This window comes from Camelina sativa, chromosome 17 (assembly GCF_000633955.1).
Source record: "Camelina sativa cultivar DH55 chromosome 17, Cs, whole genome shotgun sequence".
In the NCBI taxonomy this organism is placed as follows: domain Eukaryota; kingdom Viridiplantae; phylum Streptophyta; class Magnoliopsida; order Brassicales; family Brassicaceae; genus Camelina; species Camelina sativa.
In genome coordinates, this window is record NC_025701.1 from 14983372 (window position 1) to 15000031 (window position 16660).

The 16660-nt window shown below is 48.4% G+C and overlaps 3 protein-coding genes across 3 annotated transcripts; all 3 read left to right on the forward strand.

Moving 5' to 3' along the window:
* On the forward strand, positions 6197-6722 carry LOC109129895. Its single transcript, XM_019238923.1, has 2 exons — positions 6197-6403; positions 6480-6722. The coding sequence occupies exons 1-2, from the start codon at positions 6197-6199 to the stop codon at positions 6720-6722; spliced, it is 450 nt and encodes a 149-aa protein (XP_019094468.1).
* On the forward strand, positions 6997-7459 carry LOC104759497. The gene is made up of 2 exons (XM_010482412.1): positions 6997-7203; positions 7280-7459. The coding sequence occupies exons 1-2, from the start codon at positions 6997-6999 to the stop codon at positions 7457-7459; spliced, it is 387 nt and encodes a 128-aa protein (XP_010480714.1).
* LOC104759498 lies at positions 11911-13167 on the forward strand. Its single transcript, XM_010482413.1, has one exon. The coding sequence runs from the start codon at positions 11911-11913 to the stop codon at positions 13165-13167; it is 1257 nt and encodes a 418-aa protein (XP_010480715.1).

Genomic DNA, 16660 nt, shown 5'->3' on the forward strand with positions numbered 1-16660 from the left:
ATATTCCCTGTGTTAGATTGAGATCGTTGAACTGAGCCTAGTGAGACGGGATGACCGCTCCACTAAGTAAACTTTGTTTGCTTACGCCTCCTTTTATGGACGCAGGAAAAGATAGGTCCGATGATCGGGATTATAGTGGCTGACCAGCTCGTGTGACAGAGGCAAGGGAGGAAGGAGGATGGTGGCTTTGGGTAGAAATATTCATGGCGTTATTTTATTTAGTTTTCGTTATTTCCATGCATGGGACAAGTTGTTATTTCGGTTATTTGAACCTCTTAATATTTTAATAAATTCGCAAGTTTAAGCTCAGTTCACCTGTTATTCATATTTGTTGTTATACTCGTTTAATATGCGCATAGAATTCGTCGGCTTTAGAAAAATTTTTATCGGTCAGTTTAAGTCCGAGTTTGGTTTCTAGGGTCGGGGTCTTACATTTGGTATCAGAGCACGGTTATAGTTCTAGGACATGTTCATATAGCGGGTGCATGGGTTATTGTTACTAAAGCCATCCTTCCTTGCCAAGAAGGTCTCACGGTAAGACTAGTCATGTATAGATTATAGGGCGTGATAGGCTAAGTTGGTTTGGACGCTAACTTAGAATCGGTTATGGTATTTCAGATGGCACCTAACACTCGCAACTCGGCTAATACCTCGGCTAGACCAGGAGTCGGAGGGAACACTGAGGAAGCACCGAACACTGCTGCGGTGAATGTTGAGCAAGTGGGTGCGAGGACCGGGACGGAAACCGGAGGGCATGGAACCCAGGGAGTCGGTACAACAGCGATACCAGTAGGGGGTACGGGTGCTAATACGACTGCGAACGTGGGGATGGGGCAAGTATTGGAGACCTTGGTCCAAATACTGAACCAAATGACGCCACCTCAGGCCGCAAACCCGCCTGTACCCAATGTGGTGCCAGTGGTGGCAGCTCCTTCGTACTTGACTATCATGGATCACATGCTCAAGTTGGGTACGCAGTATTTTAGTGGGGGAGCGAATCCGACCGAGGCTGATGAATGGAGAAGTCGCCTTGAAAGGAACTTCGACTCGGTGCGTTGTCCGATGGAGTATCAGAAGGACATCGATACCCACTACCTGTCCGAGGAAGCCCATGCGTGGTGGACATGCATGGCAAACCGTATGGTCAACCCGAATTGTTCATGGGAAACTTTTCGCGGGTTGTTTCTTGCGAAATATTTTCCGCAAGAAGCTATCGACCGTCTTGAGTTGGAATTTCTAGACTTGAAACAAGGGGACCGGTCCATGCGAGAGTATGAGACCGAGTTCAACCGACTCAAGAGGTACGGTGGGAATGAGATGGTAGAGGAGCAAGTTCAGATTCGTCGGTTCTTGCGGGGCATGAGAGTGGATGTCTGGAACCAGTGTATGATTCGGAACTTCGGGAGTCTTGCTGAGTTGGTGGAGAAGGCGGCCATGTTGGAGGACGGACTGGCTTAGGAAGCTCGGCAGAATCCTGGAGGAATCACGGTGCAGCAGGCGCCGATGGTGAAAACCGAACCGGGAACCGGGAGTAAGCAGGCTGGGAGTCGGAAGCCTACGGGTAAGGGTAGTGTGCGCTTGTGTCCGACTTGCCGTAAGAGACACTCGGGTCAGTGCCGGCAGTTGATGGGCACATGTTTCAATTGCGGTGAGAAGGGTCACATGGCAAGCAACTGTCCGAAGAGGGGGAGCGACACACGAGTGTGCTACCAATGTGGACAGCCGGGTCACATTCAGCCGGATTGCCCGCAGTTGGGAACGCAAGGGCAGAAACGGGCCAGCGAGGTGCTGCCATTGCCACCACCGCCGAAATGGCCGGCGATTTTGCCAAGAGTGTATTCGATCGCGGACGGGCAGGTGGAAGCGAGCACTTCACAGCAGATCACTGGTAAGTTGGATACTCACCTTAGTGAATTTCTTGCGTGAATATTGTGTGTGTGTGCGTGTTTGTTTGTGTGTGGATAGGTTCTTAGCAAGTAGAATTGTGTAGGAACCTTACTCATGGGCGGTGTGGAAACTCATGTGATGTTTGACACTGGGGCTACGCATTGTTTTGTGAGTCCGGATATGATTGGTAAAGGAGGTTTCCGGAAGGAACCCGGAGATCATTTTGGTTTAGTGCAAGCAGCGGGCGGTCAAGTGATGTATACGTACGGGGTGGTACGTAGCATCTCGGTCATGGTAAGCGGTATGGATATGCCGGCAGACTTAGTCATATGCCGAGTAAAGGCACACAATGTGATATTGGGTATGGATTGGCTAAGCAAACACCGAGCTCACTTGGACTACTACCGCGGGCGTGTACTGTTTGAAACTGCGAAAGGTATGTTAGAATATCAGGGCATCAGGCCATTGTCGGGAAACCTTTTGGTCTCGGCGACGCAGGCTGAGCAGTTAATCAGTAATGGGTGCGAAGCTTACTTGGCTTCGATTATGATAGAGGAAGTAGGCACGGGTACAGGACTATCAGAGATACCAGTGGTACGAGAGTACGAAAGTGTGTTCGGACCCTTGTCCGGGTTACCACCATCACGGTTTGATCCGTTCACTATCGAGTTGGAACCTGGTATGGCTCCAATATCGAAGGCTCCATATCGCATGGCACCGGCAGAGATGACCGAGTTAAAGAAACAGTTGGGAGAGCTGATGGAGAAGGGATTCGTAAGACCAAGTAGTTCACCATGGGGTGCACCGATACTCTTTGTAAAGAAGAAGGACGGTACCTTTCGGCTTTGCATCGACTAACGAGGGTTGAACAAGGTAACGGTGAAGAATCGGTATCCTTTACCAAGGATCGACGAGTTGTTAGATCAACTTCGAGGAGCCACCTATTTCTCGAAGATTGATTTGGCTTCGGGATATCACCAAATCCCTATAGAGGAGTCCGACATTCGGAAGACAGCCTTTAGGACAAGGTACAACCATTACAAATTTGTGGTCATGCCGTTTGGGTTAACCAACGCCCCGGCAGCCTTCATGAAACTCATGAATAATGTTTTCCAAGAGCACCTGGACGAGTTTGTGATCGTGTTCATAGACGACATTTTGGTTTACTCGAAGAGTAAGGAGGAGCACGCCGCACATTTGAGGATAGTGCTAGAAAAGTTGAAGGAGCAGAAGCTTTTCGCCAAGCTAAGCAAGTGTAGCTTTTGGAAGCGCGAAATTGGGTTCTTAGGGCATGTAGTATCGGACAAAGGAGTGTCCGTGGATCAGGAGAAGATTTGATCCATAGCAGAGTGGCCTAGACCGCGGAACGCCTCCGAAATTAAAAGCTTCCTAGGATTGGCCGGATACTATCGACGATTTGTGAAAGGGTTCGCAAGTATGGCGCAGCCGCTGACCAAGCTAACGGGAAAGGACGAACCGTATGTGTGGTCGGCTGAGTGCGAGAAGAGTTTCTCGGGACTTAAGGATATGCTGACTAGTGCTCCGATGTTGGCACTACCGGATCCGGACGAGTCGTACGTAGTATACACGGACGCGTCGGGTCGAGGTTTGGGATGTGTACTTATGCAGAATGGGAAGGTGATAGCTTATGCGTCTAGACAATTGAGGAAGCATGAAGCGAATTACCCAACTCATGATCTGGAGATGNTGAAGCGAATTACCCAACTCATAATCTGGAGATGGCAGCTGTAGTATTTGCACTAAAGATTTGGAGGTCCTATTTGTATGGTGGTAAGGTGCAAATATACACGGACCACAAGAGCTTATAGTACACCTTTACTCAGTCAGAACTGAACCTACGACAGCGGAGATGGATGGATTTAGTCGCGGACTACGACCTGGAGATCAGTTATCATCCGGGTAAAGCCAATTTAGTGGCAGACGCCTTGAGTAGAAGAGGGTCGGCTAGTAGTGCGGAGAAAGAAGTTGAGGACTTAGTTGGTATGATCAGAACCTTGCGGCTGAATGCATTGACAGAGCAGTTGGAACCGTTGGGCCTTGGGGCTGCGAGCCAGGCAGATTTGCTAACACGGGTACGGTTAGCACAGGAGAAGGACGCGGAACTGATTCGGTTGTCCAAGGTGGACGGAACCGAGTATGAGACAGCGAATAACGGTACTATTTTGGTTAAAGGACTAGTGTGTGTTCCTTCGGATAAAAACCTTCGGGCTGAAATCCTTAGGGAGGCGCATCAGTCTCAGTTGGCAATCCATCCTGGATCAACCAAAATGTATCAAGACTTGAAGAGGTACTACCATTGGTCGGGCATGAAGAGAGAAGTAGCAGAATGGGTCGCATCGTGTCCGACATGTCAAAGAGTTAAGGCGGAAAATCAGGTCCCGGGCGGTTTGTTGCAAAACTTACCGATATCCGAGTGGAAATGGGACAAGAAGGATGCTATATGGGTCGTTGTGGATCGACTGACCAAGTCGGCGCATTTCTTGGCCATAAACAAAAAGGACGGGGCCGAGAAATTGGCCGAGGTATACGTACAAGAGATAGTACGATTGCATGGTGTTCCAGCGAGCATATTATCAGACAGAGACTCGAAGTTTACTTCAGGAATATGGAAGGCCTTGCAAAAGCGTTTTGGGACGCGAATGGATATGAGTACGGCCAACCATCCGCAAATGAACGGACTGTCCGAGCGTACCATACGGACGCTCGAGGATCTTTTGCGAGCAAGTGTCTTGGATTGGGGAGATAACTGGGTAAGGCATCTGCCGTTAGCAGAATTTGCCTACAACAATAGCTTCCACGCTAGTATAGGCATGTCATCGTACGAGGCTTTATACGGTCGACCTTGCAGAACACCCTTGTGCTGGACACAAGTAGGAGAGCGAAGTGTTTACGGTCGAGATTTCGTGGACGAAACAACCGAGAAGATCAAGATCTTGAAGCTGAAAATGAAGGAAGCTTAAGATAGACAGAAAAGTTATGCGGACAAGCGCCGAAGGGAGTTGGAGTTNTCGTGTCCGACATGTCAAAGAGTTAAGGCGGAAAATCAGGTCCCGGGCGGTTTGTTGCAAAACTTACCGATATCCGAGTGGAAATGGGACAAGAAGGATGCTATATGGGTCGTTGTGGATCGACTGACCAAGTCGGCGCATTTCTTGGCCATAAACAAAAAGGACGGGGCCGAGAAATTGGCCGAGGTATACGTACAAGAGATAGTACGATTGCATGGTGTTCCAGCGAGCATATTATCAGACAGAGACTCGAAGTTTACTTCAGGAATATGGAAGGCCTTGCAAAAGCGTTTTGGGACGCGAATGGATATGAGTACGGCCAACCATCCGCAAATGAACGGACTGTCCGAGCGTACCATACGGACGCTCGAGGATCTTTTGCGAGCAAGTGTCTTGGATTGGGGAGATAACTGGGTAAGGCATCTGCCGTTAGCAGAATTTGCCTACAACAATAGCTTCCACGCTAGTATAGGCATGTCATCGTACGAGGCTTTATACGGTCGACCTTGCAGAACACCCTTGTGCTGGACACAAGTAGGAGAGCGAAGTGTTTACGGTCGAGATTTCGTGGACGAAACAACCGAGAAGATCAAGATCTTGAAGCTGAAAATGAAGGAAGCTTAAGATAGACAGAAAAGTTATGCGGACAAGCGCCGAAGGGAGTTGGAGTTTCAGGTTAGAGATATGGTTTATCTCAAAACCGTGACTTATAAGGGTAAGGATCGGGTAGCACTTAACACTAAGTTGACGCCTAGATACATGGGACCGTACCGAATCCTGGAGAGGATTGGTCCGATGGCCTACNATTGCATGGTGTTCCAGCGAGCATATTATCAGACAGAGACTCGAAGTTTACTTCAGGAATATGGAAGGCCTTGCAAAAGCGTTTTGGGACGCGAATGGATATGAGTACGGCCAACCATCCGCAAATGAACGGACTGTCCGAGCGTACCATACGGACGCTCGAGGATCTTTTGCGAGCAAGTGTCTTGGATTGGGGAGATAACTGGGTAAGGCATCTGCCGTTAGCAGAATTTGCCTACAACAATAGCTTCCACGCTAGTATAGGCATGTCATCGTACGAGGCTTTATACGGTCGACCTTGCAGAACACCCTTGTGCTGGACACAAGTAGGAGAGCGAAGTGTTTACGGTCGAGATTTCGTGGACGAAACAACCGAGAAGATCAAGATCTTGAAGCTGAAAATGAAGGAAGCTTAAGATAGACAGAAAAGTTATGCGGACAAGCGCCGAAGGGAGTTGGAGTTTCAGGTTAGAGATATGGTTTATCTCAAAACCGTGACTTATAAGGGTAAGGATCGGGTAGCACTTAACACTAAGTTGACGCCTAGATACATGGGACCGTACCGAATCCTGGAGAGGATTGGTCCGATGGCCTACAAGTTGGAGTTACCTCTGGCTATGTCAGCTTTTCATCCGGTGTTTCATGTGTCGATGCTAAGGAAATGCATCACGGGACGGGAGAATGTGATCTCCGAACCCTCCTGACCTGCAAGTGAATATGACCATCATCGGTCGGCCAGTTTGGATAACTGGTATGCAGATGAGAGGTCCGCATAAGAAGAAGAAGACGAAATTAATTCAGGTCGTATGGGATTGTGAAGGGATAGAGGAGACGACTTGGGAACCAGAAGAAGTTATGAAAGTGAACTTCAAGAAGTGGTTCGATAAGAGAGAGATTCCTCGTAAGGAAAGTAAAGATTCGAGGANTGAACGGACTGTCCGAGCGTACCATACGGACGCTCGAGGATCTTTTGCGAGCAAGTGTCTTGGATTGGGGAGATAACTGGGTAAGGCATCTGCCGTTAGCAGAATTTGCCTACAACAATAGCTTCCACGCTAGTATAGGCATGTCATCGTACGAGGCTTTATACGGTCGACCTTGCAGAACACCCTTGTGCTGGACACAAGTAGGAGAGCGAAGTGTTTACGGTCGAGATTTCGTGGACGAAACAACCGAGAAGATCAAGATCTTGAAGCTGAAAATGAAGGAAGCTTAAGATAGACAGAAAAGTTATGCGGACAAGCGCCGAAGGGAGTTGGAGTTTCAGGTTAGAGATATGGTTTATCTCAAAACCGTGACTTATAAGGGTAAGGATCGGGTAGCACTTAACACTAAGTTGACGCCTAGATACATGGGACCGTACCGAATCCTGGAGAGGATTGGTCCGATGGCCTACAAGTTGGAGTTACCTCTGGCTATGTCAGCTTTTCATCCGGTGTTTCATGTGTCGATGCTAAGGAAATGCATCACGGGACGGGAGAATGTGATCTCCGAACCCTCCTGACCTGCAAGTGAATATGACCATCATCGGTCGGCCAGTTTGGATAACTGGTATGCAGATGAGAGGTCCGCATAAGAAGAAGAAGACGAAATTAATTCAGGTCGTATGGGATTGTGAAGGGATAGAGGAGACGACTTGGGAACCAGAAGAAGTTATGAAAGTGAACTTCAAGAAGTGGTTCGATAAGAGAGAGATTCCTCGTAAGGAAAGTAAAGATTCGAGGACGAATCAGTCCTAAGTAGGGGAGAAATGTAACAACCCGGAACCTCGGTAGGAGATAGTCGAGAAATCCGAGTCGAGAAAGTTGAGAAATCTTAGTCGAGATAGTCGAGAAATCTGATTCAAGATAGTCGAGAAATCCGAGTCGAGATAGTCGAGAAATCTGAGTCGAGATAGTCGAGAAATCCGAGTCGAGATAGTCGAGAAATCAGAGTCGAGGAAGTCGAGGACTCGGTATCGAGGATTCTATCGAGGATTTTATCGAGGGTTTGTCGAGAGTTGCCGATAGTCATCGACGGTAGAATTCGACAGTTATGGGGATGGGGTGATGGAAATGGAGAGTTTGAAACTACTGAAGTAGTGAACAGACGTTCGAACTGGGGAAATAGAATCCTAAGTTTTCAGTGATCAGATCATTCAGGCTTGCAAGTTTCTGGATGAAAATTGGTTCGGTCGAACAGGTTTGTAAATTGCCGAGAAATAGGATGGGAGGTTTCGGTACTTAGTCCGAGAGACAGTCCGAGTAAAATAGGAATGAAAGTCCTAGTGATAGTGATAGTGATAGTGATAGTATAGTGATAGTGATAGTGAAGTGATAGTGACAGTGAAGTGCACTATCCGGAAATGGTTGCATCGGCGATCGATGGACCGGGCCGATGGACGAGGTGGCATGGTTTGGCCAGTGGGCCGATAATGGACTAAAAGGACTCGAAATCTCGCGGAGATTTAAGCCAACTTACGAGAAAGGAAACCCAAGAGAAATGGAAACTCGCGGTAATGGAAAGGTGATCGGATAAGGACAGATGCGAGAATTATGGGAAGTTATGGGCGGTGAGACTTATCATTCCAAGGAAACTTAGGGCGATTCGTGGATCCTATATAAGGGATAAAACCCTTAGGAATTTCTCTAGTTCCGCATAAGAATCCGAGAGCCGCCGCAAGAGAGAAAGAGGAGAGTTTCTGTCGAGCTTCAACCGAGAGAGATCCTAAGTCTAGAGTCGAGAAGAACGGTAAGTGTTCTTCCACCTTGATCCGTCGATGGTTATGGTTATGGGATATTACTCGGATACTAATGGTATCGATCTGTCCGTGTAGAAGCGGGGATCAGATCCGAGCATAAAAACCGAGAGATCAACACCTTAGGTCGATACCGAAGGTGAGTGCGTGACTGTGGCCGAGTTCCATGGTTGATTCTCTTGACTCGTGGTTTATTTAGTCTTGTTATTTGATGGTTGGTCTAAGAGATTTAGGCGACTATCCATGTTATTTGATTGACTTGCGTGACTTGATTGGAATATTCCCTGTGTGAGATTGAGATCGTTGAACTGAGCCTAGTGAGACGGGATGACCGCTCCACTAAGTAAACTTTGTTTGCTTACGCCTCCTTTTATGGACGCAGGAAAAGATAGGTCCAATGATCGGGATTATAGTGGCTGACCAGCTCGTGTGACGGAGGCAAGGGAGGAAGGAGGATGGTGGCTTTGGGTAGAAATATTCATGGCGTTATTTTATTTAGTTTTCGTTATTTCCATGCATGGGACAAGTTGTTATTTCGTTGAATTGAACCTCTTAATATTTTAATAAATTCGCAAGTTTAAGCTAAGTTCACCTGTTATTCATATTTGTTGTTATACTCGTTTAATATGCGCACAGAATTCGTCGGCCTTAGAAAAATTTTTATCGGTCAGTTTAAGTCCGAGTATGGTTTCTAGGGTCGGGGTCTTACAAATACCCCGCAGGGGCGAGGTCGAGGACGCTAAGGGCAGCAAGGACGAGGTCCAAATAACCATTTCAACAACGGACCAGCGCCGAACAACCGGCCCGAAGCCGGCAACCAGATAGGCGGGCAGGAAAACCAGCCGGCTGACGCGCCACCACCACCAGCCCGTCGCAGGATTAATGTCATAAGGGGAAGTCTCCCATATGATCCTAGCTGGCCTCGTACCGTATATCCCGTCCACGACGTCGAAAGGGCCGAACGCGACTGGCTACCTGGCAGTACACCTATATGCCGATCATACTTCCCGATCATGTTCGGAGAGGAGGACACTGCCGAGCCGCGAGCTTCGCCCACCGAACCTGTCGTTGTTGAAATAAACATCGGCGATTGCTTAGTCCCGGATGTGTTGGTCGATACAGGGAGTTCGGTGAACGTCATCTTCCTGAGGGCACTCCCGCAGATAAAGGCCGACCTGAGACTGACCATGCCGAAAGTACAAACCTTGACTGGTTTTGATGGATGCACCCTCACCTCTCTAGGAACGGTCATGTTCCCAATGCGAGTCGGTGGTACGGTCCACCTCTTCGATTTCGCATTTATCGACCGACCAAGTGCGTATAATGCCATCCTCGGGACGCCTTGGCTCCATAAAATGAAGGCCGTGGTTTCCACATACCACCAGTGTGTTAAATTCCCAACGGAGTTCGGCACTTACACCCTTTACACCGACCCAACGGCAACCCAATGGCCACCTCGCCGCCATGTCGACATGATAATGGGAGGATTGACAGCGTGTAGAGATTCCGTACGGTCGATTCGCGGTTATGTAAGGGCCGGCACAGCCGTGGTGTGGCCAGTTAAAGTCCCACCCTTCGTGCCTCCGATCATGTTCACAGCGGACGATTTGGCTGGAGTTAACTTCCCACACAACGACCCTCTTGTCATCGAATTACATGTTGGTGAGAGCGAAGTGACAAGGATCATGGTCGACACAGGAATCTCTAGACAAAATGGAGGTTAATAACAGAGAAATCAAACCATCGATCAGGCCACTCACTGGGTTCGATGGAAACTACATGATGACGTCCGGCACAATCAAGTTGCCAATCTACGTGTCTGGCGTACCTTCGTGGCACAAGTTTGTTGTGGTCGACAAGCCAGCAGTTTATAACATCATTCTCAGATCCCCCTGGATTCACGACATGCAGGCCGTCCCGTCCACTTATCATCAGTGTGTTAAATTCCCCCTGTCCGGCCAGATATTCACGATCAAGGGCAATCAAGCGGACGCCAGTAATCGAATGCAAGTTGCGGAAGGCTGCTGACTTATAGCTATCACAGCAAGCGCTGGACGAGCCGCCAGCGCCCAGTCTCAAGGAAATTCCAAGTCATCACCTGGTCGACGAAATCAATATCGACTAGAGTGACCCAAAGCGATGCGTTGGGATCGGCGCGGATCTCGACCCGGCAATAAGAGCCGACCTGATCCATTTTTTGAAAGACAACGCCTCCACCTTTGCCTGGTCTTTTGAAGATATGGTCGGAATTAGCATGGATGTCACGAGTCATGAACTTAACGTCGATCCCACCTAAAACCCGTCAAGCATAAGTGATGTAAGCTCGGACCCGAACGGTCCAAGGCGGTAAATGATGAAGTCAAAAGGTTGTTAGCTGCCGGGTCTATCATGGAGGTCAAGTATCCCGAGTGGCTAGCAAATCCGGTGGTGGTTAAAAAGAAAAATGGAAAGAATAGAGTCTGCATCAACTTCACGGATCTCAATAAAGTCTTCCCCAAGGATAGCTACCCGCTACCACATATAGAGAGGCTCGTCGAGGACACGACAGGCAATGCATTGCTCTCCTTCATGGACGCCTTCTCAGGATATAACCAAATCCTGATGCACACCAATGACCGCGAAAAAACTGCCTTTATCACTGATCAAGGCACGTTCTGCTACAAAGTAATGCCGTTCGGCCTGAAAAACGCAGGAGCCACCTACCAGCGTCTCATCAATAAGATGTTTGCTGACCAATTAGGGATAACTATGGAGGTGTACATCGATGATATGTTAGTCAAATCTGCGAACGCAAACGATCATGTCGAGCATCTGCGAAAGTGCTTTCAAACCCTGAATAAGTATAACATGAAACTCAACCCGGCGAAATGCTCATTCGGCGTGACGTCAAGAGAATTTCTAGGGTACATCGTCACAAAAAGGGGAATAGAGGCTAACCCGAAGCAGATCAAAGCTATATTCGATATGCCCTCGCCGCGAAACAAGCGCGAAGTCCAGCGTCTGACTGGCAGAATAGCAGCCTTAAACCGATTTATTTCGCGGTCAACTGATAAAAGCTTGCCGTTCAACCAGTTGCTGCGATCGACGAACAAGGAATACGAATTGACCGCTGAGTGCGAGCAGGCGTTCGTCGAGTTAAAAATTTATTTGACCACCCCTCCCATACTTTCGAAGCCCGAGGAAGGAGAAAAGCTTTACCTGTATATCGCCGTTTCTGGTTCGGCAGTTAGCGGGGTATTAGTCAGAGATGACCGGGGTGAACAAAAGCCTATCTTTTACGTCAGCAAGACCCTTGACGGGGCCGAGCTACGTTATCCGAACTTGTAAAAAATAGCATATGCTGTGGTAATCTCAGCTCGTAAGCTCAGACCCTATTTCCAGTCGCATACAATCGCGGTTTTGACGAACCAACCTCTGCGACAAATTCTTCATAGCCTGGGACAATCAGGTCGCATGGCAAAGTGGGCAGTCGAGCTAAGTGAGTATGACATCGAATATCTTGGCCGAACGTGCATGAAATCTCAGGTATTAGCAGATTTCATTGTCGAGCTGCCTCAACATTTCACCTCTCCTACTTCAAACGAGGAAAACTGGTATCTATACGTCGACGGAGCTACGTCACAGCACGGCTCAGGAATCAGAATTCGCCTGACGTCCCCTACCAGAGAGGTCGTCGAGCAGTCATTTCGCCTCAACTTCACCGCAACAAACAATGAGTCAGAATATAAAGCTTTACTCGCCGGAATGCGACTCGCAGCGGGGATCGGTGTAAAAAGGCTTCACGCCTACTGTGATTCTCAGCTCGTCGCCAACCAATACAATGGAGAGTACGGCACCAAATGCGGCCGCATGGACGCATACCTAAAGATAGTTAAGGAGCTCGCGCAGGAGTTCGACCATTTTATGATTGACAAGATACCTCGAAGCGCCAACGCTCCTGCAGACGCTCTGGCCATCCTAGCGTCAACCTCAGACCCGGACCTACGTCGAGTAATCCCAGTCGAGAGTATCTTCGTAAGTAGCATCGACGCCGGGGCTCAAGTTAACGTCATATCCACCGACCCGATGGAGCACGCCGATATGGACGATGAAACACGGCCTAACCATGACGCCGAGCCTGCCGTCGAGCCCGCTGACTGGCGCCAAGAAATACTCCAGTACATCAACGACGGAGTAGTTCCGACGGGTAAATGGCAGTCCCGACGTCTTAAAAAGAAAGCGGCACAGTACGCCATAGTCGAGGGACGCCTTTACCGTTGGAGTGCGGCCGGCATATTACTGCACTGCATCTCGGCAAAAGAGGCCCAACGAGTAATGCAGGAAACACACGAAGGAGCTGGAGGAAACCATTCTGGCGGACACGCCCTAGCACTAAAAATCAGAAAGCACGGAATATATTGGCCGACTATGGTCAGCGACTGCGAGCAATTTGCCGTGAAATGTGAAAAGTGTCAGAGGCATGCATCCGATATACATGCCCCGGCAGAATTACTCTCTACAACAACAGCGCCATACCCATTCATTAGGTGGGCAATGGATATCATAGGACCACTGCCCGCGTCGCACGGCAAAAAATTCCTTCTTATATTGACTGACTACTTCACCAAGTGGGTTGAAGCTGATTCCTATAAGAAAATCCAAGCGAACGAGGTCCAGAATTTTGTGTGGGAAAACATAATATGCCACACGGATTGCCTTACGAGATCGTAACTGATAACGGTTCGCAGTTAATATCCAAGAAATTCGACGATTTCTGCGCAAGTTGGCGTATCCGGCTCAGTAAGTCAACCCTGAGGTACCCTCATGGTAACGGTCAGGCAGAGGCAACCAACAAGACGATCTTAAATGGCTTAAAAAGCGGCTCGAAGAAAAGAAAGGCCTCTAGGCTGACGAGCTAGACGGCGTGCTATGGTCTCACCGAACAACTCCACGAAGAGCATTAGGACAAACACCATTCTCACTAGCTTACGGCCTGGAAGCAATGGCACCAGCCGAAGTAAGCGTCGGCAGTTTACGCCAGACCATGCTAGTCAAGAACGCCGAGCTAAACGACGAGATGCTCTATGACAGCCTCGACGAGATCGAAGAACTGCGAGACCATGCCCTGCTCCGGATTCAGAACTACCAGCAGGCGGCAGCCCGTCACTATAACAAAAAGGTCAACCTACGATCTTTCAGCGAGGGAGACCTCGTTCTACGCAAGGTATTCGAAAATACTGCCGAGCTCAATGCTGGTAAACTTGGTGCAAAATGGGAAGGGCCGTACCAAGTGTCCAAAGTCGTCCGCCCGGGAGTCTACGAGCTAATTACCATGTCCGGCGAGGCAATCCCGCGATCCTGGAATGCCGGCAACCTTAAGCGTTATATTATATTTCTATTTCTATCTAGGAGTATTTAATATCTATGTAACTTGAACTACGATCGGCTTGATCCTCTTAAGAGATAGGAGGTACGTAGGCAACCTGAAAAGGTGCAGCCACTACTTATGAATGAAACCTTCCTTGGTAAACTTCCGCGTTTCTTTTATTGAGCATACTGTCTTACAAAATCGACAAATTTCACACAAGCAACAAACCAAAACAAAAGATACATTCAAACAAGGTCGGAAATTTAGCCAGTTGTTCCGACTAAAAAAAAAAGGAAATACAAAAGTAATAAATTACACTCCACGCGAAGTGTAAGTAGTAAGCCGGGCTCCAACCATTGCTCGCAAAAAAACCGAGGCCGACGAACAGAATAAGCCGCCACCAGCGCGCAATCTCTTCGACCCAAGATAGGGAATAAGCCGGGTTTTAATACGTGAATTCAACGCTTCCCACTCCCAAAACTTAACATCTACCTCCTGCAAAACCAGACACAAAAAAACGTGGTTCTGAACGAAGACTTTCGGCTCGACATAATAAGATGAGAGACGTCTCATTGTTGAGAATAACCAACATATAACATAAAACGTCTTAAAATAGACCCGTCGAGCGGGTGAAGCGTTCAACAAAAAAAAAGCATATTACGGCCAACCGTAATAAAAGGGTTCCGAAAAGAGTAAGCAACCCAACACACAGGTGCCAACAAAAAAAAAATGGTTTGTCAACCGATAAAGACACATACTATGCCGAACACCCTCAGCGACTCCCACGGACACCACGGCTATAGGCACAAACTCGATCACGGAGCCAGAAAGGCATCGCACGAAACTTCCCGAACCCGAACCGCTCCCAATCCTCTAGCCCGGCCTCCAATTTCCGCATCCCCATCTCGAGGTCCATGATCTGCTTGACCAGAAACTCATGCCAGCGACGATAGGCACGGTGCTGAATCTCAATCTACCAATTAAAAAAAACGAAAATAGTCAGGAATTCGAACATGGTGGTTGTAAGCTCAACATGATAAACTAACCGTCCTAAACCAGCCAGCCGCCAGACGCCTCTCGGCGGGAGTCAAGGATTGAAGAAACTCCACTGGAATCTCAGCAACACCCGGCACGAAGTTCCGTGGCAATGGTCGAAATGGGGGCGACGCAGCAGCAACCGGCGGGCTCCTCCACGGGAAGAACAGGTCATTGGGACGAGCTTCAACGAATCGACCCGACCCATCGCTAGGCTGAGCTGGATCGATACGAACTGGCGACGGAGAACGGTCAGTCCGAGGATGACCAAAGACAATCCATTCGCTGCGGTTCACCGGAACCCATTCCCCCGAGTCGTCGGAGTCACTCATGATCAAACGGAATATGAAGCGAGAAAAAGATTGTCAACAAACCAAAATAAAGAAAAGATGGAGAGAAAGCTGCGTGATCCACTCTCGCCCACCCACACCTCCCTTTATATAGCGAGGACAAGGCAGCAATGAAGCGACACGACGTTAACTAGACGCCCGTCCACTTTCCCACATTTAATGCACCTCCCTCCTCAGCCAACCGAAGCCTCGCAAAAAAAATCGCGCCACACGCATCCGCACGTGGTAATAATGAGAAACGTCTTGGAAAAGCAATTCACCACTTAAACCAAGCATTTAATACGGTGAAGCCAAAGGGTCCAAGAGTCGCAGCCATTCAACACGTCATAGTTCCAGCTCGTCAAAAAAAAAAAGGGGGGGGGGCTATGGCAAATCCTAATTTTGCCTAAGCCTCGCCCCAGCTCGTCAAAAAAAAAAAAGGGGGGGGCTATTGCAAATCCTAATTTTGCCTAAGCCTCGCCCCAGCTCGTCAAAAAAAAGGGAGGGGACTATGGCAAATCCTAATTTTGTCTAAGCCTCGCCCCAGCTCGTCAAAAAAAAAAGGGAGGAGACTATGGCAAATCCTAATTTTGCCTAAGCCTCGCCCCAGCTCGTCAAAAAGGGGGGGACTATGGCAAATCCTAACTTTTCCTAAAGTATCGCCCTAGTTTGTCAACAAAAAAAATAATAATAATAATAAAAAAACGGCAATGTTAAACTTTAACCAAAAGAGAGGGGGTAGAAACAAACCACCCTCAAAGTATTCAAGTCAGACTCCATAAAAAAAAAGGAGGGAAAGTTTAAAATAACGCATAAATAAGTCTTATAATGGTGCAAGCCACAAACGGCACAATTTCAAAACCACGCAGGGCTTATTCAGGCACAACGTCACCCTCGCCTTCAGGAGCAATGATAGGAACAGGAGCTAGCGGATCCCTCACACCTGCATCACTGACGAGCCCGACAATATGGATACTGTGGCCTTCAATCCCCTCAGAAATCGGAGCCACAGCAGCATCCGCCAAAGCAAGACCGGTCACAATGTTCCGCTCCGGCGTTCCCTATGCCGTCACCTGCGTTTCAGCATTTAGAGCCTGTTCGTCGATATCAGGCAGTTTGGGTTCCGCGACCTCGGTCGTAGCGGACGGCATATTCGAACCATACTCGTCAAAATCAACGATCTCATCATAACCAAGAATACGCTGAGGATTAGCCGCAGCATGCTCAGTAGTCGGGGTCACCACGTACCCGTCATTAGCAAGTGGGGTGATCTCAATACAGTCCACCACATTGTCCCAGAAAGCCGAACCATCAGTGACAAATTGGACTGTCTTAGCAGGAATCGGGCAACCATCGATCACAAGGTCTTCGACCTGCTTTAAGATACCATTCGCTTGAGCCTTCATCATCATCGGATTAAAAGCCCGCCTCACATCCCAGACATGCTGAGATAACACCAAGCAAAGTTATAAAAAAAAAAAAAAAAAAAAAA